Source organism: Sus scrofa, chromosome 1, assembly GCF_000003025.6.
Source record: "Sus scrofa isolate TJ Tabasco breed Duroc chromosome 1, Sscrofa11.1, whole genome shotgun sequence".
NCBI lineage: Eukaryota > Metazoa > Chordata > Mammalia > Artiodactyla > Suidae > Sus > Sus scrofa.
In genome coordinates this window covers 263945583-263971150 of record NC_010443.5, presented here as the reverse complement: position 1 = coordinate 263971150, position 25568 = coordinate 263945583, and the positions used below count along the sequence as shown (strand labels likewise).

The 25568-nt window shown below is 38.1% G+C and overlaps 2 protein-coding genes across 7 annotated transcripts in view; both read right to left on the bottom strand.

The window, feature by feature from the left end:
- Positions 1-25568, bottom strand: part of RABGAP1 (RAB GTPase activating protein 1) — a 173075-nt gene that overhangs the window by 59425 nt on the left and 88082 nt on the right. Inside the window, exon 1 of one of the 6 annotated variants that reach the window (XM_021074586.1) lies at positions 17522-17634. The exons of 4 other annotated variants lie outside the window; for them this stretch is intronic. Coding sequence is in view for 1 of the 2 variants with exons in the window: in XM_021074580.1 (XP_020930239.1) it covers positions 6083-6178 (96 nt within the window). In the remaining variant the exon portion in view is untranslated. Of the gene's footprint in view, positions 1-6082; positions 8941-17521; positions 17635-25568 lie in introns of those variants that run through there. One more of the 6 variants, XM_021074580.1, reaches the window with a different exon arrangement.
- GPR21 (G protein-coupled receptor 21) lies at positions 9867-17656 on the bottom strand. The gene is made up of 2 exons (XM_003353653.4): positions 17522-17656; positions 9867-17095 (listed from the first exon to the last, which is right to left on the bottom strand). Exon 2 carries the CDS (start codon positions 16699-16701, stop codon positions 15652-15654), a length of 1050 nt encoding a protein of 349 aa, XP_003353701.1. The 5' UTR covers positions 16702-17095; positions 17522-17656; the 3' UTR covers positions 9867-15651.

Genomic DNA, 25568 nt, shown 5'->3' with positions numbered 1-25568 from the left:
TCCAACCTTGAGAGAAAGGCCCAGGGACAGAATGTGTATTTGGCAGATTTTCCCATGTTTGAAACTTAGTGAACTATGAGAGGTCTGCAATTTTAGATAGTACCCAATTCAGAAATTCATTGTAGATTACCAACATCATAACCTATTTTAACCAAATAAGATTATAAAGAAGATAAATCAAGTAGCAGAAAAGCTGACAGAATATAAACGATGCAATGACTGTTTTTCTTTTAAACCCATAAATCATGCTAACCCAAACAATGTAAAGCTGAGTATGAAATACCTTTGCTGAGTATCTTTTTTAAAAAAATCATTTCTCAGAAGCAAAAATCCATTAGGGTTTCTCTATTGAGTCATTTAGTAGAGAGTGCTTCCATTTCAAGACAACTAACTATACCAACACCCAATGCTACTAATCCTTCTTTACTCATTTTTCCCAACCAGTAATAAACAACTTGCCCAAAACATACACATCAAAAAGACAATTATGTACTATAACCAATGAACTGCCAGAGAATCTGTATTACAGAAAGCAGACTCTAAAAGCAGGCTCCAGAAATGTTTGCCAAGCAAGTGCCTCTAACTTTAAAATACTTCAGCATAGTTAGTAGCTGAAGAGTTATATATTTATTATGCTGAATCTATATATACAATGTAATAGAAAATTAGATTACTTTTTCAGAAAACATAGCTTTTTAATAAAATAATGTCCTGTCATCACATTGTTTCAATCCAAATATGGCATTACAGTGCCATTCTAAAAATAAATCTAAGTCCCATGTGATATGCAGCCTTTTAGCTATGTTCATTTCCTTTTAGGGCTCAAGTTTCCCACAGGAAAATTATTCAATGCTTGGCAAAACTGTCCCAAATCATGTATAGATAAGGCACAACTCCTAAATGCACTGTCAATCTTTTCCCACTTTGTTACTGCTGATTCTCCTTCACAGTAACCCATCATTGAGAGGCCCAAGAAGCAGGAAATACTCAAGAACTTTTACCTGACAAAAGCGATCACAACAATGCCATTATGAGTAAAAAGGTGGTGAAGAGGTAACTTATGGGTTAGTTAAATCAGAAGACACAAAATTATTACATACATACAAAGTCATATTCCAAACATGTGTCTCTGGTAACTGTGATGACTTCCAAAACCACAAAGTCATATTTCAAATATATAACTCTGATAAATTCCAAATGCTTATTTCTACTGTATTATTTATATTACTGAGTAAAACTGCATTGTCAGATGCCTTCTTAGTACTTCTTAGTACATACTGCATTGTTTGACTTATATCATTTGCTTAAAGATTTTATAGTGTTATATGCTAAAAATAAAATCTCAAAATAACTGACTCTCATAATACAATACACACACAATCAAGACCCATTCTTCAAGCTGTATTTTTATATAACCAAATCAATCAAATTATGATTTTTAAGAAAATGTTTATGAACATTTCATAAGAAATACTCAGTTTTACTTTATTTTTTGCTTTTGCTTTTCAGGGATGCAGCCACAGCATATGGAGGTTCCCAGGCGAGGGGTCCAAGCGGAGCTACAGCTGCCAGCCTACACCACAGCCACAGCAACACAGGATCTGCGCACCTTCTGCGACCTACACCACAGCTCATGGCAATGCCAGATCCTTAACCCATTGAGCAAGCCAGGGATTGAACCCACAACCTCATGGTTCTTAGTTGGATTTGTTTCTGCAGCACCATGACGGGAACTCCTCAGTTTCACTTTAAAAAGCTAGCTTCTTTTGAAAATAACAAGTCTTAAGTGAAAGATTTAAGCATGCCTTTTGAGTAGCAAAAATATATAGCACCTAAAAAATGGCTAGATACATTAAAATGACTGTATAACTCTATAGAGTTCCTCACTTTTATGTAGTTAATAAAATAATTTACATGAGAAGCTGTGTTTGAATGACATTGGTCACAAACATCTCCATCAGTGAAATTGCTGAACTGCATTTAGAATTCTGTAAGAGGTCTACATTCATATAGTCACAGACTATAGGTATATGATTTGGATTTCTATGTTTATTTTAATTACATATATTTTATATAGCTTTCAATAAAATAATCTTTCAGCCCGATTACATAAGAAAAAACATGTTTGATTATAATTTTCCTACTAAACAGCTAATCTTAAACAATTATATAAAGATTTAAAAGCTATCTTATTCCATTAATATATTAAGCTATAATTAGTTGGATCTTTTTCTATTAACCTAAAAACTTAATAGCACATAGGTATAATACCAACCAAGGTCTATTAACATCTATGTAGCAACGTCTTATGACATAGGTAGTAAGAGCCCTCCCGGAATTACATTTTTTATGTTTTTCTGTTTAAAATTCCTGTGTAACGGGAACTTTAAAGGACATGGGATAAGAAGTGATTTTCAATTTTACTTAAGCAAAAACTTCACCCTCCAAGCCCACTAGCAATACAAATAAAAATACCAATGAACACCCATTTCATGTATTTTTACTTCCCTTAACAAACATTTCTGAGATGACTGCCATTGATGAAGAAAACGTTCTAATTAAGATTTTTCAAATCTTAATTTGTTTGGTTGAAAGTACCACCATTTATTTAATACACATTAAAATCTTTAAACTTGTTTCCTTTATTCCAAAGCTGCTGGAAATGCCTATTTTCTAAGCACTTGACCAATATCGAACCATCTTTTGGACTTATTTTGGTGTCATGATTGAGTCTAAGAGAGGTCTAATACCTGGATTCTAGTCCCAGCTCTGCAGCGAATGTACTGTCACTACTCTGGGTCTCTGCTCATTTGAGAAGCGAAGAGTCTAGACAACAACCTCTAAGGAATCTTCTAGCTCTGCTACTTTAGAACTCTATTATTATTCACCTACTCAAAATCCTTAACTTCATCTCCAATTCCTAATTACAGTCAAATCCAGATCAGAAAGCCACAATTTACCTTTCTGACCATACTCCATTACACCTTAATTGAAACCTGTGGTTCATCCATTCCGCCCTATTCACAAGGGAGATAAAATACCAGTTAACATGTACTGAATGTTTACTGCAGTACCAAGCACTGTGCTAAGAGCTTTACAGGAATTGGCTCATTAATCCGTACAATTCTTGCATGAGATAGTACTACTAGTTAAGGTAAGAGAGCTTAATAGGGATTATACACCCTGTCATAGGTCTCACAGCTAGTATGAGTCAGGGCTAGGACTCAAACACAGGTTTGCCTGCCTCTCAAGTACATACTTTTAATCACTAAGTATTTCAGTCTCTCTATTCCTTAATAATATAAATGGTTCCTCTTCATTCAGGCCTTTGAAACTTAAAACATGCTTTGCCAGTTTTATATTTTTCCTAATACAACTCATTTTTAATGTCCAATTAAAGTGCTACCTCTTTACCACTTCAATCCCAAATTTCTTTTCCATCTCTGACCTATTAAACCTCTTACTGTAAGCCCAATTTACTTGTTCCTTGATAAAGTCCATCTCAATTATCTGTATCTTAATGTCCAGGAATTGTATAGGACTAATCCTCCTGTGGAACATGCTGTAAAAGCAGGACAAAATACACAAAACATCAGTACTTGACGGAGTAAACCACCAAGGCAGGACTGCAGGGTTTATGCTCTCCAAGCCCCTCCACACTCACAGGGCCTTTCGTCTAAGGGTATGCTGATTTGCAGCAGGCCCTGAAGTTACGGGGAGATTCTGACTCTGTGTGGCAAAGAAATACCAGCAGCAATCTTTTACTGAGCTTCTATGATGCCACCATGCACAATTCTACATACTTAAGATATGACAGTATCTAATTTTCACAATAACTCTAACAAGGGAATATAATCTCGTTTTACATGGTAGAAAACTGAGAGCCAGAGATTCCAAAATCCATGCTCTTTCCACTATCTTTTATTTTATCTTAGAAAAACAGTGCTCTTGAGAGTATAAATATAGTCATGATGTAAAGAGTTTTACATTAATGCAACATGCATCTGGATCTTTTTTTTGGCTTTTTTGGGCCACACCTACGACATATGGAGGTTCCCAGGCTAGGGGTTGAATCGGAGCTACAGACACCGGTCTACACCACAGCCACAGCAATTCAGGATCTGGGCCGCGTCTGTGACCTACACCACAGCTCATGGCAATGCCAGATCTTTAATCAATTGAGCGAGGCCAGGGATTGAACCCGCAACCTCATGGTTCCTAGTCAGATTCATTTCTGCTGCGCCATGATGGGAACTACAGCATCTGGATCTTGAACTGACGCCTATGATACTGGGGTCAACTTCACTTAAAGTATCCTTCTTAAATTCTGAAAGATTAAATTACAAAACTTTAACAAATTGTCAGAACTAGGATCTGAATTTAATTTCCGGTGCTCAGTAGGCTACACATACATCCTCAGTACAATGACACCACCAATTCCTGATATTAACATAATCTAAGTGGGAATGTTTTTAATGTTTTAAAGTACTACAAATTTCATGTCATGAAGAAGAATTTTTTTTAAATGAAAAAGGCTTTTAAGTCATATTCTGGTCCCCAGGGGCATTGAAGACAGAGACCTACAAATGGATTTTTTTGTTTTTGGTCTAGCTATAAATAAATGGCAGTGGGGATTTCCCTAGTCTTTCTGGAAGAATTTTCAGAAATAAATCATGCTGTTCAATGCTGTAACTTTTGCCTTCTCCCCAGAATACTGTCTTACTAAGTCAATTCAACAAATACTTGTTGAAAGCTAAGCAACACGATTTAAAGTTTTACTTTGAAAAGACTTCCATATTTTGTTCAAAGCCAATACAATCTTTCTAAAACAAGCCAATAAATCTCTTATTAAGTGACTACAATCATGGTAATTTAACATAAACATTTGTTTTTTACTTTGCTAAAGGCTTTTTCATGTCATATATTGTTTGATATTTGAGGGTCACCTTAGGAGAGTTTTTTGTCTATTGATCCTTTAGGTTCCTTTAATCCTGTCCAGCTGGGTACTTTATGCCAATCTCATTCAGGGAGTGGGAGGAGATAAGACTATGACAATCCTACTCTACCCAGAGCCTAGCCCATCTCATACACTGCCTTCTAAGGAAATCTATCTAACACACCTTCCCTTACCTATGAATACCGCACAGTAATTTGCATTCCTCTTGTGATCTCGTAATGCCAGGTCTCACAGATAGATACTTGCACACCAGTACACACATATTCATCATACAGAGAGATACATACACGTATTTATTTTCATGTATTCCTTTCCATGATGTCAAAGAAGACGGTAACATCTCCTGCTTTCTCTTGGCAAAAACCAAAATTAAAACATCTAAAAATGTTCAGACATACTTATGAGGCATAGTAGTAGTAGACCAGGAATAAAGAGGTCTCATATAGCTTCAAAACTCAGCTTCCACAGCTGTCGAAGAGCTGGATAACATACTTTTTGCCTGTCTTCCTGGGAGGATGAAATGAGGTGATGGATAGGAAACTGCTTTGTACTGTCACATCCTCATCTTCTACCTCAGTAATGTGTTCTCAACCTACGCTCCCTGGTTTCCTTCCTCTTCTGCTGAAATTTATCTGCCTTTCCCTAAATGTGGTCTATGCTTTTCATAAAAAATAACACACCTACATAGTTGTAAAGGTCAAACAGTACAAAGCCTACAAAGAAAAACAGCAGACCCCTAACACCTCCCACCCTATTTCCTGCTCCCCGAACACATCTTTTTTTTAAATGCTGCTTTTTCCTATTTCTGAACAAAATGCACAGTAAGGGGGATGATACTGTAGCTCTGCTAAAGTCCCAGCTCCACCCACCATCCACACATCCCTTCCCCTCATTATGACACTCAACATAATTCTGTTACAATTTTTGGCTAAACCAATTTGCTCATACCTGAATTACAGTGTATATCAGGATTAGACGTCCTTCTTTAATTTTCTATTTTTCTAAAGTTACTAATTACCCAATTTTTTCTTTCCCTCAGTATTCTATGTATCTATTACCAATTCCTTCCCTACTAATCTGACAAAAAATGTAAATTCTACTTTTTTTTTTTCCCTAAAGACATACCTCCAGTGCCTTTCTTTCTTCTACTCCAATTTGGACTAGCTCTTTTCTAGATGTGCTGCACAGTAACTTCCTAGGGCTTTCTTTCACCATCATCATGGGAATTCTCTTCACTCTTCTTCTGTCCTGGGTTCTATATCTTCGTCTTTATTTCATCCCTCATTCTGAGAAAGTATAACCTTCAGTAACTTCCTGAGAATGTAAGACAGGTAAATATTTTGCCCCATCCCACCCCAATCTCAAAATGGGTTTATTTTACATCAACACCTCAATGAAAGTAACTGGGCATAAAATTCTAGGTTAAAAATCACTTCTTAAAATTTTGAACTTATTCCCAATTCTTTTTTTGCTTCAAGGTGGTGGAAAGTCCAATGTTATTCACATCTCTCTGTACTTCCCTACTCCAGACCAAGTAGCTTTTAGATTTTTCTTCATCCCCAGAGTTCTAAAGTTTTATAATTTGCCATCACAAAGTTCTATTAAGCTGGTTAGTCCTTTTCATTATGGAAATTCATATCCATCAGTTCTGGAATTTCTCTTGGAATATCTGAGAATCTTCCCATTCTTTTTCTCTATTTCTAAAAATCATGTTAGTCAAATATTGGGCTTCTTTGATCACACTTCTAATTGTCTTGCATTTAAGCTACTTCATTGTCTTTTGTTATATACTATCTGGTCTACCTCGATTTTATCTTGCAACTTTTCTGATTTTTAAAAATGTCTGATTATATTTTAAATCTCAAGAGCTTTCTTGTTCTCTTTCTGTTTGTTTTTAAAAGCATGCCTTAATGAATGGCATTCCTTAATGAATGTAAAATCCCTAAAAATATTAGTTACAAATATTAGATCTTGGGGGGAAGTTTTCTTCTTTGACCTGCATTGTTTCTGCTTCCTCAGACTTCCTGTGTTTTGGGCTCTGTGCGTTCATAATACATTTTGTCAAGTCTATTCATAAGACTTTCTCAAAAGGCCAGTGATATCTGGTTGACTGTTGATATTAAAAGGAGTAAAAAATTAATTGGAATCTCTACATGCATGGGTGAGATTTGCTGACTGATGGGCACACCACCTTAAGGTGGCTGGAATGAACCTGAACTGAGAGCCCTCAAATATTGGTCCCTAGACTAGATTTCTTTTATCTCCTTCTTAGAACATTTAAGGCTAAGAGCATTCTGGGAGTATTTCCTGCTTCTTAGAACATTTAAGGCTAAGAGCATTCTGGGAGTATTTCCTGCTACATTTCCGGAGTGTAGCAGGAAAAGGAAACTGACTTAATAGGGAGACTTTCTCTTGACACTCGTATTTTCAAGGAGGTATCTTAGACCCAACCTCAGCTATGTCTGGCATCCCAAATGTCTGTGGTTCAACTTCCAAAGATTATGTCTTCCATCTTCTGTTGCAATGGTGAAAAACCAGTTGCCTGCTAAGGCCAGCTTGGCATGGGGATCGAGGTGGTATGGAGTGGAGGAGCGGGGTGGAGATGGGTGACGGTACCTAAATATTCCTTCAATAAACCGTCTAACAATTATTTAGTTTTAAGCTGCTGACTACTCTCTGCCTGTAGAGGCATCTTGGGAATCCAATTCCCACTTATTTCCTGGGTCTTAGAGGCAGGTCACCTTGCTTCTTTTTGCCCTTTCCCCACCTGACTTAGTAATTCAGCTCTGTTGACTCTGCTGAGTCCGTTACCAATTGTCCACTGAGTTTCTATATTCCAGAATTTTGCTGGCTTCTTTCATTATGATCTCTGATCCTCTTCTCTTTGTCCACATGTCTTATGCTTTCACTATTCTTTTTTTTTTTTTTCCTTTTTCTTTTTTTTCAGGTGTACCCGCAATATATGGAAGTTCCTGGGCCAGAAATAGAATTCAAGCTGCAGCCACAACCTACGCCACAGCTGCAGCAATGTCAGATCCTTAACCCACTGCACAACGGTGGGAACTCCAGCTTTTGCTATTCTTTAGAGAGGAGTCAACAGAAATAAACATGCATACTAAATCTGCTATATTTTAGTGGTAAGTCTGTCACTTGTGTTTCAAGTACAGGAATTAGCCAATTGATAAAAGTTTCTTAATCTCTCTAAGCCTAAATTTCCTTACCTGTAAAACAGAGATACCTGACAAGTTTCTGTGAGAATTAAATGAGGCAATAATGTAGGCTTTGGAGTCAGAAAGAACTGGGTTGGAAGCCCAGATCTTCCACATATTAACTATTTGACTCTGGCAATTCTAAATCTCAGTTTTCTCATCTATGTAATTGGGTTAGTAATAGTTACTAGTTCATACAGAGTTGGAAGGGTTACATAAGACGAAGTTTATGAAATGCTTCTGAAACATCATAAACCTCAGTTAACATTTACAGTGTTGCTTTTTACACCTAAAATTATATACACACACACACACATCATTATCAGCCTATTTAAATCTTATTCAGGACTTGACAGAGTAAAGCCAAACTCCATCTCCTCTACAAAAGCAACAAGGTATACAGGAAAGGACAAGGGATTAGGGAGTAGGAAGTCTGGGTATTATCATAGATGGGTTTGTGGCCACTGGACTGGTTTCTTGTCTGTGAAAAGAGAATCAGACCAAATGATCTCTAAGGTTTTTTACAGCTCAAATGTCCCTCCCGATTTCCTCTGCTAGACATGAGCTGACTTCCAAAAATCTAATGTTTCAATTCTAATTACCTGACTGATACTGTTAATTTTTACAGGTATTTCCATGCCTTTCCAACTAGACTACATATATAGACACTACATGAAAACCAAGATGAGTTGCTTCCCCAAAATAGCAAAGTAATAATGCCATCCTTTGAACATGAAATCAGAAAACAGTGGAGTTTCCGTCATGGCGCAGTGGTTAACGAATCTGACTAGGAACCATGAGGTTGCAGGTTCGATCCTTGGCCTTACTCAGTGGGTTAAGGATCCAGCATTGCCATGAGCTGTGGTGTAGGTCGCAGACATGGCTCGGATCCCACGTTGCTGTGGCTCTGGTGTAGGCTGGCGGCTATAGCTCCAATTGGACCCCTAGCCTGGGAACCTCCATATGCCGTGAGAGTGGCCCAAGAAATGGCAAAAAGACAAAAAAAAAAAAAAAAAAAGAAAACAGTACATTTCATGGTAAAAGATAAGATCAGTGATACATAAAACCACCTCAAAGAGAAAGAATGAGTTTTTAAGCATGTAAGACTATTAAAACGTGCAAGGAATTTTACTAAAAAGCAAGTAACAAAAGAAGTTAACTAAAGAAATAACACGTCAATTAGAAGACAGATTGGTCAGTACTAGAAACACAGATGATTTCAACTTTTATCAGGATCCCAATGACCAGACTGTCTGACTGTGGAGATGGGGCATCAGGCTTAGTCTTGTATCAGTAAATGTTCATGTTATAGAACCATATTCTAAGACTCCATCCTTACCAAGTAACATTGTGAAAATGGTTTTAGTTTCCCATGAAGATCCACCAATAGAGAAAGACTGTACTCTACTGCCAGCACTGATTTCTTATTTTATTTTATTTTTTTTTAGGGCCACACTTGTAGAATATGGAGGTTCCCAGGTTAGGGGTCGAATTGGAGCTATGGCTACCAGCCTATGCCACAGCCACAGCAACATCAGATCTGAGCCTCATATTTGACCTACACCACAGCTCACGGCAATACCAGATCCTTAACCCACTGAGCAAAGCCAGGGATTGGACTGGAAACCTCATGGTTCCTAGTCAGATTCGTTTCTGCTGTGCCACAACAGGAACTCCTGATTTTTTTTTTTTGCCTTTTTGCCTTTTTTAGGGCCGCTCCCGCAGCTTATGGGAGTTCCCAGGCTAGGGGTCTAATTGGAGCTATAGCCGCCGTCCTATGCCAGAGCTACAGCAACATGGGATCTGAGCCATGTCTGCGACCTACACCACAACTCACGGCAACACCAAATCCTCAACCCACTGAGTAAGGCCAGGGATCGAACCCGCAACCTCATGGTTCCTAGTCAGATTCGTTAACCACTGAGCCATGACGGGAACTCCCCTGATTTCTTATTTTAAACTAATAAAGTGATAAATGATTTTACATACTGGCATTTCATAAACCCACCCCAAGAAATAAGACTCCTGATGTGCCAACTGTCCATCAGTAGGTCTTGGTAAATTCCTCCAGGTAAAGTCACTTTGAAGCTTTTGGAAAGACAGATCACAGAATTTTCGATATGAAACATCTAAAAACCATAAAGTTATGTAAGAAAGGAATCATGTGATCCTTCTTTATATCCCTGAGGCCAGCTAGCTATACTGTCTGGCATCTAGCAGAGCTTGCTACATTAAGTGCTTCTTGATTGCCTCTCAAACTTTCCTTACAAGCCAGTTACTGCATAATAAAATTTTCCACACCCGATACGGTATCATAAGCAATTCCCTCTGAATAAATGACCAATAGAATATTAAGAAAAGAAAGGAAGGGAAAATAGAGCCAGGAAAATGGTAAAGACTGAGAGAAAAAGCAAAAACAAAGACTTAAAATAGTTTCTTTCATCACGCTATTCTATTCTATTGCTCCTCTTTCCTTATGACTGATTTTTCTAGCCTACCTTATCTGAATCCAGAACCAAGATCTCAGCCATGCTTTGAGAAATTGGCAGTTTGACAGCACACTGCCTCAAGTTCCCTGGGTTCAGGCCACAGAGTTTCCAGGAGTCAAGCTACACAGCATATAGAGCACACACATTCCCACATTGCTCTCCTGGTTCTAGAAAGAGATATTATTTAGAGTCTAGGATGGCTTGACCAAATGGAAAACTGCTTCTAGGCTTTGGACTACCCTTTGAACATCACTGTTCTACATTGACTAGAAGTAATAAAGGTGACTAGAAGTAAAGGATCACTCATTAGCTTTGTAAAACTGACTAAAGCTTCTGCTTTAAGAAGCAGATTTGGGAGTTCCTGTCGTGGCACGGTGGAAATGAATCCGACTAGGAACCGTGAGGTTGTGGGTTTGATCCCTGACCTCGATCAGTGGGTTAAGGATCTGGCATTGCCATGAGCTGTGGTGTAGGTTGCAGATACACCTTGGATCTTGGTGTTACTGTGGCTGTGGTGTAGGCCGACAGCTGTAGCTCTGATTTGACCCCTAGCCCAGGAACCTCCATATGCCGTGGTGGGGCCCTAAAAAGCAAAAAAAAAAAAAAGCAGCAGCAGATTTGGGAGATAAAGGAATGAAGGACAATGTCCCTCCCTTCAGGGACTTTGGAATCAAAGGGAGGAAATGAAACAGTTTTATGTTGAATTTAAAGTTACTGTCATTGCAGAATTTGAGACTGCTAAGATACCTTGTGCTGAACTTCGAAGACCTTAATGTGAGGGACCACCACGTCATTACGTACAACTTTCTTTAGATGTAAAACTATGGCAGATAGAAATAATAGTACCCATTTTTATTTGCAAAGCACTTTACATATTACAAAGTACTTTTACGTCTGTTATCTAATTCAATCCTCAAAGTAACCCTGTGAAGGATGAAAGGATTATTATCTCCTCTTTTAAAAGAAATTATATGCATAGAGAAAGAACCTGCCCTTATAAAATGAGCTAATTAATAACAGAAACCTAGATTTTTCGATTCTCGGTACATAGTTCATTTTAATCATATTGTGATGCCCTTGACATCCAAATTTTGAAAAAAAGTCAAATGACTCATTTACAGTCATAAGAAATGTCTAGAATATTCCTTGAGTCTGCAAAATATATTAATAATAATATGTACATTTAATATAGTCTTTAGCTTTTTATCAACCTGAAATGGAAAATTATGCAAAAATTAACACATAGAATGACTTAAAGACTTAAAAAAAAATCTCATAGTCCCATGATTTTTCCCCATCCTTAAACTTCCCCAAATCTGCTTGTATAACAATAAATTCTGTTTGCCAATAATTTATTTCACAAATCTTTTATGATACAAAACCACATAGTAAAATTCCTACAAAGGCAATAAAAGCGGATGTTTCAATCATACCCGAAAAGCTGAGGAAACTCCCAGAAATCACTCTACCATCTGGGAACCTATAATCCTGTTTTCGTTTTCAAGTTCAAGGAGGTGAACAGTAATGCATTTAACAGTACAAAAATTCAAGTTTTCCCAATCCTTAAAATACTGAGACCATTATTCAAGTAAAAAGGAGTAGCCGTTATAAATGGCTCAAAAAGGATCTTATCCGTCAATAAACCTTAGAGAACACCCTTTCCAAAATGGAATTTAGGTAAGAGCCAACAAATCCATGAAAAATTCAAATACCCATTCTGGTATAAGAAAATTCTTTCATTAAAGTGGAGGACTTGTCCGTTTGTAATTGTTTTTCCCACTCTAAGAGGGAAAAAACACACCTTCACTGAAGTCATCATATAAAAACACATAACTAATTACAAATATAACAATTAACATAGCCTTATTTTAAAATTTACTACAAAATTATTTCAACACAACCACCCAGTGCTTATACTTCCTCTTATCCATCATATACCATATAAAGTTAAATGGCCTGCATTGCGAAAGCTCAAAGTAATTGACTCTAAAAATACACTTATTTTCTCTTTCTGAACTAGTCAGTTTGGTATTTAAACAAAACGTCATCAAATGTTGCACTAAATATGCCAGGATGAGAAGGTTACTTAAATACAAACCCTCCAAATGTATCTCACAGAACTGCCCCCAGCCACAGCAGACTGTATGGCTGCATCCAGACATATCCCTTCTCCCCCAGCACACACATACCACAGGAAAACAAAATTTACAAGCAGTATAGACAATGAATGTGAAAACAGAATTGATACCTGGAAGGAACCTTAGAGTTTGTAAAGTCCAATAAAGACAAGATAAACTGGAAAAACATCTGATATTAAGGAAGTATCAGTTGGACACAGGCGCTTTATTTTTCTTTATAAACTTATTATCCTCACTTAGTATCTACTTTAGTTTTAGGCTGAGACATTGATAAGGGTTCTAATGTGAAAAACAAAAACAACCAAAACACCAAACCTCTAACAATACCTAAATTTGGTACTAGGGCAAAAAAAGAAAAGTCTATTAACAAAAGCTCTAATTAAAGAGCGTTGTCCTTTCAGTCATTAAAAAATCAGCTTGGAGTTCCTGCTGTGGCCCAATGGGATTGGTGGCATCTCTAGAGCACTGGGACACAGTGGGTTAAGGATCCAGTGTTGCCACAGCTGCGGCTTAGGTCGCAACTGTGGCTCGGATTTGATCCCTGGCCTGGGAATGCCATATGCCATAGGGCAGCCGAAAAAGAAAAAGAAAAAGTCAGCTTGATTAGCCATTTCCAGAAAATGAAACAGATATGTTCTCATTTCCATAAAATCTTTTCCAAAACTTTTGTTTTCTCACAAGACAGAATCCTACTATGGGAAAAAATTAAAAGGGCTCAGTCCCCCCAAAAGTAAAACTGATCTAAAACTTTTAAATCTGATTTAACAACAGTTCTATAAAAATTAATCTTCATGATTAATTCTGCTGAATCAAATATTTACAAGCAAATTGTTGAAATCTGAACAAGTTACATTATCTGATACATATATAAAAAGAGAAATTTGGGTTTTTTTAGGTCTGTGCCACTTAAAGGGGAACTGTGTATAACTATTTTTCAGAATCTAAAAGGTTTTCCACTTTAAATGGCAACTTGACAAAGCCACTAACATAACTTGCAATTTCAATATGAGTTTTAAATTTTGAAACAACTTAGAATCAAATTTTCCAATACTAAATATAAAGAGCAAGCAAGCTTTTGGGAAGAGTTCAGAATCTGAAGTTTAAATGTTTTTATTAATACTTATTCTTTTAAAATAAAAACATTTAAGTAGCATACATTTAAAGTTAAAAATCAAATCAATATCTAAAACCTAAAATCCTAAGAATGCTGTCCTTTATTTTAAAAGAGGGTAGGAAGTTTTCTCATATCATGATGGAAAACCAAAGCATATCTGCCTGTTTTATAAATATCCATGTCCTTTCTTGGACTCAAAAATCCACTTTAACCCATTTCCCTTGGTTTTCTTCCATCTTCCATCTCACTGAACACCACTGTCACATTCAGATTAACATTTAGCCAGAGGCAGAGATCACATAAGTCCCCTAAAGTCCTGTAAAACATTAAAACCAGTAGAAAAGTAGAGAAAATACTCTCATGCCTGGAGCTGCTGGGAAATCCTTCTCTCCTTTTAGAAAAATAAACCTCTTGCCCTAAATATAATCACTTTTGGGAACAAAACATCACTACTACATACAAATACATAGTCCTCTCAATAATTCCACAGACTTTGCTAGTACTTTGGCTTACAAAAAACAAAACAAAACAAAAAGCCTATTTAGGAAAGGAATTGTATGCCAAGGATTTTTTTTTTTCCAGAACAAACAAAAGAGACTTAATCAGAATCTCTCCTTCTCTCATTCATATATGGATTTCTTAACACTAGCTAAAAGAATGCTTTTAAAAAGAATTGGTTTTTACTTTATATTAGCTGATTCCATTTAACCACAAAGAGAACATCTCAATCAACCCCCTTCTGTTTTAAAAATGAACTAGCTAAATGTACAATATATTTTCTGAGTTCATTGCTTAGGACAACTTTCTTCCTGATACCTTAATGTTTAACAGTCTCTGGCTAAAAAGAGCACAGAAGACTAAAGACACATTTTAATATATTTTCATCATTATACAAATGACAGTCAGCCTATCATTTAATTATTTTTCAGCTTATTAAAACACTTTTTTTGCTCTGAAAGAGAAATCTAATTCAATTCAAATATTCTCAAAACACACATACACAAAAGGCATGGGCAAAAATACAACACAGTCACTTTCAATACACACACTTCTTTAGATCTCAGTGAAGCATGGCACAAAAAACAGCTTAGTTTTTAATAAACTGTATAATTTGACTGCCCTTCTGCTTCATGGTTCAATGCAAAAATTTTAAATCAATGTTTAAGTTTTTACGTTACTCACTGTATTGAGCGTTCTCTCCAGAGAGTTAAGACATAAAACATTTGGCTTTCTGAATGACAGTGTGAAACCTTCAGTGTAGCAATACTTTGACATACATTAAAAATTTTTTTAAATGCTATTAATTCATCACTGTATTTTAATCTTCCCTGTTAAAAGAAATAAATTATACATGAAGCCCAAACAGCTGGAAAGAACCCAGAAAAGCGACAAGAAAACGATGACTTTTAAAAATGCTGACGCTTTTCACACCCAGGTTCAGTCATGCCAGCTGGAGAGAGGTGTTAGATATGGCTTTATTCATTTTAAGTCTAAGAAATACAGTCATTTCCATGACATTCTAAAAACTGGAACCAAGATAAATTTATCTTCATGGTCCTGAATTAAAAAGCATTAAAAAAAATCATTTCTGCAAAATCCAAGGTATTTTGGATGGATCATTTGTTTGCTAATGCTTAGAGTCAAATTATTTTGTCCCACATTTCCCAGTGAACCAGAATACAAAGAGATAAGAAGGACACACACACACATACAAGACACACGGTGACCCAGTATCTGAACCACTTCAGACATGGCATCCATTAAGGGGGCCTTTGCTCCTAACTGTGTAAGGGTCCTTAGCTATCATCTGACTTGCACAAGAAGCACACATGGCCCCGGAGAGGCGCTTTAGTCCCCTTTGGAATACGCTGTTGGAAAGACTATAAATGACACAGTTGCAGAAACTGTTACTAATAGCAAGCCAGGTGGTCAAGAAGGATGCGAAGCGGTTGCTGTGGCCAGTGGAGCTCTCCAATAAGAAGTAGATGATGTATGGCAACCAGAGGATGTAAAATACACTAGTGATTCGGAACAGGACCATGGCATAGCGCTTATCAGGACAGGCCTGAACCTCCCCAGTCTCCCCACTCTGGCTGCTGAAGCGGGCTTGCCTTTCGCTGATTTCCTTTGTGTGCTGTTGGCAGATGCGGAAGATGTTGAAATAGGTGAAGCACACAATGAGGGCTGCTGGGGCATATAACATCATCACGATGAACAGGGTGAAGTAGGGGCTGGTATACCAGGACTCCGCACACCACTGAAACACATCTCCATGATATCCAGGTTTGCCCCAGTGGAAAAAGGAAGGCAGGAAGACCAGGGTAGAGTATAGCCAAATCAGGAAAATGCACAGGCGTAGTCTCCAGGGTGTAACCAGTGTATTATAGGTCAAAGGTTTAGTGATGGCAATATACCTATCGATGCTGATACAAGCCAGAGAGGCCATGGAGACACTCTTCAGAACTGATACTACAAAACCAAATACCTGGCAAGCCAAGGACTCCTCCACTGGAAGGGGATAGTGGAGGAGTGATAAAGAAGGGATCAGGCAGCTTATTCCAACCAAGAGGTCAGCATACGCCATAGTCTGGATAAAATAACTTGTAGTATGGTGGTTCAACAAAGGTGCACAGTGAAATACAAAAATCACAATGATGTTGCCAGAAATAATCAATACAGTTAGAAAGACAATAATTAATACTTCCAAAAGGCAAAAATTGACAGTTTCCAAATAGCCAAATGCCAAGAGGCAAAAAGGGTGGCTGCTCTGATTACCATCCAAGGTAGAGTTCATCTTGAGCTCAGGAGTGATCTCTCACTTCATGCTGCCGCCTGGCTGCTGCCAACAGTTCAATGGAGCAGCTGCTGTCATTGCGGCCAGCTCTGTGTGTCTGTAATAATGCCCGAGGAGCCTTAGTCCCCAAGCTCCCGATGCTGCTGCTCTGATGCATTGCCTGCAGTGCAATTCCCTTTTAAATCCTCCTTGGAATAGGGAGAACCAGCAGCAGTTGTCTGGCCAGTCCCAGATGCGGCCATAGTACCAGGTTTACCATACACATAGCACCGGGGGAGTAAGGCAAACTCTGGTTACAATGTCTTCAGGCCAATGAGGGTAGGGGGTAGGGGCAGAAGAGAAGGGAGGAAGACTAGGACTTCAGCAGGAGTTGTAATGAGTCTCCTCTGAACAGCTGATAGAAGAAAAGGAGAGAGTGTTTTACATTTTGCATCCAATGCCCTCATCAAGAACCTGGCTAGCTCGGGCTGACACCACCCCTCCCACTCTATCCTGCCACACCCGGTACATCTATTCACAGCTACCCTCAGTAGCACCCCTTACTCTACAGAGGAAGCGCAGTGACAGCAAGCTTTCATGATCAACATAAAAACAAAATCAATTGCAAATGAGATCAATCTAAGCCCGTCTCCTTTCAACTGAGCCTTTTAAGGGAAAAAAGAAATCTGCATATAGCATTTCTGAAAACACTTTACTACAATTACCACTAATAATACTAACCAATATAACTTACTTTCTTCATTCATTCCAATATAATATTTTGCCTCTTAGAAAATATTTCAACAGCACTGAATTGCCTAGCTCAATTTCCGAGTGTTACCTGTAATTCTGCATGCTGCGATCCAAACAAAAGCCGCAGAACATCCTTAACAGAAAGCCTTGCAAAGCAGGAATGTGCCTTAGCCCCGTTTACTGCAGAACTGAGCCACAGAGGGAGGGGATAAAGGAGTAGGAGGGGAAATAGGGAGAAGAAGGGGCTTGGGAAAAGGAAGAGGCGGGGGAGGGGAAAGAAAATGCCTGTGTGCGTGCACACTCCGGCATCTTTAGCAGCTCATTAGAATTCATCGCCAGAGAGGTGCTCCCCGATTTTCAGATCACACGAGGTGGGGGTGGGGGTGGGGGTGGGGGGGTGGGGGGGTAATTTAATATGCCTGCAGTGCAATGTTTGAAAGCTGTTTCCTCGTCTGTCTGGAATCCCCCTCTTAACAGATGAACTGAATTTAGTAAGGAGAAGGGACAGTAACCAGGACAGAGCGCCAGCCAGGAATTAGATTGAAACACACTGCCAGAGGGGTAATGGTGAGAGGAAATTCCTATTTCCTTGTAGCATTTCTCAGGGAACAAAGAGCAATGTTAAAGAATGAAAATGTGTTAACAGTTCATGACAACTGAGGACTCATAATTCAGCACAAGAAGTCCTAGGTAGAAAGCTACATATTTGGCATTAATTTTCTCTCATTATTCACTAAATGCTGATCAATTTTAAGAAAGATGGCCAAAATAACAAGGAAATCTAAAAATTCCGTTTTTCAAAAGAAAAAAATAAATTCCATCCATTCTGAATATGCAGAAATAGCACACAGATGAAAGAGGAATTATGCTGTTGCTGTATTCAACACTATCCTATAGTTTTCAGATGCCATTACATGCTTCTAGTTTGCTGAGAACTGGTACACAAATATACAAACAAAAGATGGACAAATTAAATGTACCCACTTCCACCCAGGTTTGAAAACTGGAGGAAGTTTCATGGTACAATCTGTGTACCTTAAAATACACAATCTTCTTTGCGCCTACTCAACACAAGGCAAATTGGGATGATACTGTGGCTCTTCAGATGATGTCTAAGTGATGATAATTTTCAGCTAACTGGGAAGTGTCAAATGATAACAATTTTTAATTATATTACATGATCCAACTTTTATTTTTTGTTTCACACACATGCTTTCTCATTGCAGGCAATGGCCACTCATTACCAGAATTCAATCAACTACATTTTAAGATTTAAAGCACTGTGCGTATCACACCAAAGGCAAGAAACTCAAAAAGCCTATTAAGCATAAGCTTGATAGCTTGGTAGTACTTGACAGGTCTTAGAGGAAAAGATGGAACAGCGAAAAGATCCATGGCACTGAACACCCATTTGGCTCAAATCCTTGCTCTAATATTACTTAGCCTCAGCTTCATCATCTGCAAAATAAGGATCATATGCCCTGTTTCATGAGGTGATTGAGAAATAAAGCAGAATATGTATACCAAAAATTAGCCATTACCTCGCACATTAAGGGAATATAACTACTTTTTCCTCATACTACTCAAACAGCCTTTCCTGAATAGTCTACTTTCCCACAGATCATGTTGTGGTGCTAGAGGGTGGGTTCTTGTGAATCCTAAGGTGCCCTCTCTTACTAGGACTGCCAATCTTCTAAGGGCAATAACAACAGTTATTGGATACTCTCCTGTCATGCATTCCTCAAATACATTGAGGCTATACATACGTAAGGCAGTGAAAGAAGGATCAGTGATACAGCATCGGTTATTCCCAGCACACAAATAATTTCTCTCCTGTGTCTCCAGCCCTGACTTCACTCCCCTTTTCATCCACAATTTGCCTGGATGTCTAAGAGAGACTTCGACTACAGCATATCCAAACTTAAATACAGTTTTCTCACCAAATAAGCCTCTTTTATTTTTTTCCAACATTCTCCCAGGCACTGAGCTATGAACTCAGGAATCATCTTGGCCATGTTCTCCCTTAATACATCATCCTTAGTCACCACGTCTTGGGAATCTATTTCTATAATGGCTTCCTAATTAATTTCCTCCTTTTAGTTTTTAATACTTTAGGTTATTATTAAATATTGTCTGGACTTCTAGACTTGTCCATTTTTCTGATCTATTCATTTCTGTCTAGATATCCGAAAGCACATGCTTAATTATGGTGATTAGGAAATCCACTATTCAAGAGCTATCAATGGCTCCCTATTGCCTTTCCAATCTGATCCCACCATTGCACTTCCCCAACCAGCTTGCCCACCAGCCAAACCAGGTTACTCACTATTCTACATATCTGCCATAGACTTTATTTTTGAACTCCCATGTTTTGAGTGCTTAATAAATACTGAATGAAAAAAAGAATGGTTTCTTAAAATTATATTTCAATAAATGGAAAAAACATTTACCAAAGTCTAGAGTCCAGGCTTTTCTAAAAACTAAATCTGTAACTTCTTCTCTCTACATTTCATGCTTCTCACGTATAAAAACAGATATTACATTAACTCTTGACCCTAAAGAATTAAAAAGATAACAAAAATGCAATGAAACCACAGCTATTAAAAGATCATTAGTAAAACAGTAGTTCTTCCAATTTTATTTCTATTTTAGTAAAGCCATTCTTGGAGCTATAATCAAATATTCATACTAGAAACTTAAAAAAAAGATCAGTCAGGAGTTAAATGTTTTGTTTGGGATTAAAAGAAACCATTTTCTTCAGAGGAGACAAATTATTAATGATGAAGGGTGGGGGCAATAAATCTTTGTCTTCACAAAAATCCATACATACATTTCCCTTTTAAAATAATGCAGTTACATGAGGCACTATTATAAAGGAGTATTTCTGTATATATGACTGGAAGAAAATACATTAAAAATCAATTCTACTTTGCACTGGATGGTGGGAATACAAGTGATTTTTTAATTTTGTTTATGGTTTTCTATGTTTTCCTAATCTCCTAATTTCTATGTGCTATTTTTATACTCAGGCTAAAGAAAAACAGCCAAAATAATATACAATATATCCCTTTTGGTAAAGCTAACAAAAAAACTGGCTGCAAGATGTCCTCCCAGAGCCACACTAAGTGGAAAATGCCAGGTGTAAGTCAACTACTTCATGGGGCTCAGCTTCACTTGTCCTAATGCCATCACAGCAACATCCTTCCAGCCTTTGGTATTCAATTTAACTTAAAATGGATCTTTAGAGCTGGAGTTAAAAATTCTTACAGAATGAAAATATAACTAGATGAACCATATGAAATGGTTAATAGTTAACTATTTCATTTCTATTAAATACTTTCTGATCTATAAAGACGTCAATTTCTATATGGGTCAATCTAATACTAAAAGATTAAAATAATCAAATTATAGAACTAAAAAGGAAAGACGGCAGAAAGAAAAAGAAAACATGAAATAAAAAAAAGACTGTTCAAATTATATTTATTCTTCTCCCAACCTACTCCATGGCTTATCTAATACAGATGATACAGGAGCAAGCTTAGAGCTTCAAATCTGTAAAATTCACTTCTAGGTATTATCTACCACTTACTACTTAATAAATAAGAGCTTTAAATGTTGATTTATTTAACTAACATATTAGTTTAGTGCATCTGATGTGGGTGTGTTTATAACAACATCATTCCACATCCAGTTTAAGGTACTTTGGCTCTTTGGCTTTTATTCCTTCTTCTCCCTCATTTCACACACTCATTCAAATCACCAAGTGCCAAGAATTCTACCTCTGAAATTTCTCTCAAATAGTATTTCCTTATTCCTTCTGCCATTAAAACAATCTAACTCGCAATTTGCTCTTGCCTGAGTTACTAATAGGTTTTGTTGCAATTAATCTTACTCCATTACTAAATAATAATACAAATAGTAACAATAACTAAGTCGTATTTTATATTTACTACAGGCTATGAATTTTACTCTTTTCATATATTATCTAAATTGTTCTAACAACTCTACAAATAAGGTACTATTATTAACCCATTTTACAGATAAGGAAACAAAAGTTTAGTGCTAAATTGCCTAATGTCATGGTCTGAATGAGAAGAACTAGGATTTGAGTCAAAACAATCTACCTTTGGACAGATACTCTCAATCACTTTGCATAGTGCCTTCCAAACCTAAATATATGATTTGCCTACTTAAAATGTTTCAATGGGAGTTCCCACTGTGGCACAACCGGGTCAGAGGCATCTTCAGAGGGCTGGGATGTGGGTTCAATATGCCATGGAACAACCCCTCCCACCCTCGCCTCCAAAAATAAAATTAAAAAAAAGCTTTAATGACTTTCTGTTGCCTCACATCTTTCTATCACCTGAAACCCCTTCTGGCTTTACCTACCTTCATGCTCTATAGAAACTGCCAAGCTCCTGCTTACCCTTGAGGAACATGCTTTTCCCTGACTTTTAACACCACACATACCTGCAGGCCACTATCCTACCCCCAGAATCCCCCTCCCTGGATAATTTCTGAACAACAGAACTTTGTGACCCCCTCAGATGAGAAGTCCTTGTCATCTGATGCACAACAATATGTATTTTCTTTTCTATAACCGCATGCAACTTTAACACAACTGGTTAGCTAATAGCCCACTTCTCTCACTGGACTTCCCTAAACCAGAGAACAGGTATGTTTTATTCATGGGCATATTGAAAGACCTAACACAGGGCTGGCACAAAGCAGGCTTTCAAAGGTATTTTTGATTGACTAAATAACAAATGCCTAATAAAATTACAAGCAATTACGCTTCTGGATGGGAAGACCTTTCAAGTAAAATCCTAGTATGATGAGTTTAAAAGTTTAATATATCCATAACTATTAGGTCGATGCATAAGAAGTTGCCTGTTTGTAGATCAAACATTCTCAAATATCAGCTTTTTTATTTTAATTGCTTTTTAGGGCTGCACCCCCAGCATATGGAAGTCCCCAGGCTAGAGGTCAAATCAGAGCTACAGCTGCTGGCCTACGCCACAGCCACAGCAACTCGGGATCCGAGCACTGTGTGCGACCTACACCACAGCTCAAGGCAACAACGGATCCTCAACCCACCAAACAAGGCCAGGGATCAAACCTGCGTCCTCATGGATCCTAACTGGGTTCATTACCACTGAGCCATGACAGGAACTCCAAATATCAGCAATTTTATTTTATTTTTTTATTTTATTTTAGTCTTTCCGCCATTTCTGGGGCTGCTCTCGTGGCATATGGAGGTTCCCAGGCTAGGGGTCGAATCGGAGCTGTAGCCGCCAGCCTATGCCAGAGAAACAGCAATGAGGGATTGGAGAGTGTCTGCAACCTACACCACAGCTCACGGCAACACCGGATCCTTAACCCACTGAGCAAGGCCAGGGATCAAACCCACAACCTCATGGTTCCTAGTTGGATTCGTTAACCACTGCGCCACAACGGGAACTCCAAATATCAGCAATTTTAATATGACTAAATTTAATATGTTTTCAGTCTTATAATCTAGAAAGATCTTGAAAATTCCCTGGACAGGTAAGACTTACAAAAAATCATGAGAGGGTACATTAATTTACAGAGATGGGATATAGGGACTTGATTATTTCACAAAAAAAAACAATTTGATGAGTTCCCATCACAGCTCAGTGGTAACAAACATGACTAGTATCCATGAGGACCTGGGTTCGATCCCTGGCCTCAATTAACGAGTTAAGGCTCCAGCATTGCCATGAGCCGTGGTGTAGGTGCCAGACGAGGCTTGGATCTGGCGTTGCAATGCAAGCCATGATTGGATCAGGGGAAAAAAAAAAAAAACCACAATGATTTGAGTGAATCCTGTATTAGCCCATTTGGGATGCTGTAATAAAAATATCATAGACTGAATTTTAAATTTTTTGTTTTTCTTTTTTCAGGGCCACACCCGCGGCATATGGAAGTTCCCAGGCTAGGGGTTGAATGGGAGCTGTAGCTGCCGGCCACAGTCACGGCAGATCTCAGCCATGTCTGTGACTTATACCACAGCTCATGGCAACGCTGGAAACTTATCCCACAGAGTGAGGTCAGGGATCGAACCCGCATTCTCACAGATACTAGTTGGGTTCGTTACTGCTGAGCCAGGATGGGAACTCCTGAATTGTTTACAAATAGCAAAGTTATTTCTCACAATTCTAGGGACTGGGAAGTCCAAGATCAAGGCGTTGGCAGATTCGGTATTGGGTAAGAACCCACAGCCATCTTATGCTGTGCCCTCACATGGCAGAGGAGCAAGGGATCTTTCTAGGGTCTTTTAATAAGTATACCGATTCCCCTCATGAGGGGTCAATCCTCTTAACCTAATCTCTTCTCAAAGGCCTCACCTCCAAACACCAACACACTGGAAGGTTAGGATTTCAACATGTCAGTTCAGGGGAGACACAAACCTTCAGTCTAGAGCGACCTACTACGCAACTGCTATACGGGAGCAGACAAGAAAGTTCTGAAAGTCCACCAATAACCTATTTTCTTAGCAAGAATCAGATAGCAAGAATCTGAGTTGTCAAACAGTAGAATCATGGATTTTTAGGTGCAGGACTCAAACATACCATCTAATTTTTCCAGAATGTTAAAGCTTAAAGGAAGCATAAAGGAAGATCAACCATTTACTTCATCAACCTCAGTTTAGAGAAAAGGAAATGAATGGTCACAGCTGCAGAACCTCATTAGAGTTCACAAAAGCTGGTGGCAGAGCTGAAAAGAAAATTCAGGCTTTGTACTTCATGACCAGTGCTCTTTTTGATTTTTATATTTTTATGGTGGCACCCATGGCATATGGCAATTCCTGGGTCAGGGATGGAATCTGAGCCACAGCTGCAACCTACAGCACAGCTGCAGCAACACCAGATTCTTAACCCACTGTACCTGGTGGGGATTGATCTCGGGCTGCCACAGAGACAATGCCAGATCCTTCCTGCTGTGCCACAGCGGGAGCTCTTCTATTTTCTAACTTGATCTTTGTGTTTGGTACCCACAGGAGGTTCTTATGTTTAAATATTACTGAATTCTTGACTATTACCAAATCTACCAGGAAATGATTTTTAATTAAAACAATCTGCATAGTAACAAAATTATAATTAGATATTTAAGTTATTTTTCTAGGGAGTTCCTGCTGTGGCACAGTGAGTTAAGGATGCAGCACTGTCTCTGCAGCAGCTCAGGTTGCTGCTGAGGCATGGGTTTGATCCCCAGTCTGGTGAAGTGGGTTAAGGATCCGGAGTTGCTGCAGCTGTGGCATAGGACATAGCTACAGTTTGGATTTGATCTCTGGCCTGGGATCTTTCACATGCCATGGGTGCAGGGTGCAGCCAAAAAAAATAATCTTTACAAAGTGGTAAAATGTGGCTGGGCCTCCAGGGCCTCCCTTAGATAATCAGAAATGTAAATATTGATTACACATGTTTGCTAATAACAGTTTAGGTTCTGGATGACATTCATGGCAAAAGACTCTTACCACTGAAGTTTGCCACTAAAATCACTAGAGCAAACAATGAAGCACATTTCAGAAAACATAAGGCTGACTGGATGGAAGCAAACGGAAACATCAGAATATGATGTTACTTCATTATACTCTCTTATTATTAAAAGGCTCTGTTTAAGGAAGCAGTTCTGATGAAAATGTTTGGTATTACGCAAAGCAACAGAAGAAAGAGAAAGAGTTATTGACATTTTAAAAGGTGAAAAATAACCAAAAGAAAGAAGGACCAGAGGATGATTCTGGAAGTTGGTGACCAGAAAGTGCCTATTTTCCCTCCATTCTCAACTCCAACTTATTTGATTTACCTGACCTAAACAGCTACAGGTCTTGCAGCTGAGAGTAGGAGAGGCCATGGTAATCCCTGTGGATTACTTACTAGGTTTTCTTCTCCCTGTGCCTGGCAAGTTCTACCTAGAGACTAGGGTTGAGGCACCCTCTGTCAAAGACGAGAAAGAACAGAAAACAATCTAGGAGTATTTGGTCTGTAGAAATTTATTCCATGAGGCCAAAGGTAGTTCAATAACAAGAAGTCTATTATATGTTGATAGATTATGTATCTATTCCATCAACAAATTAAAGAAAAGCATATTCATGAAGTGCTGAAAAAGCTCTT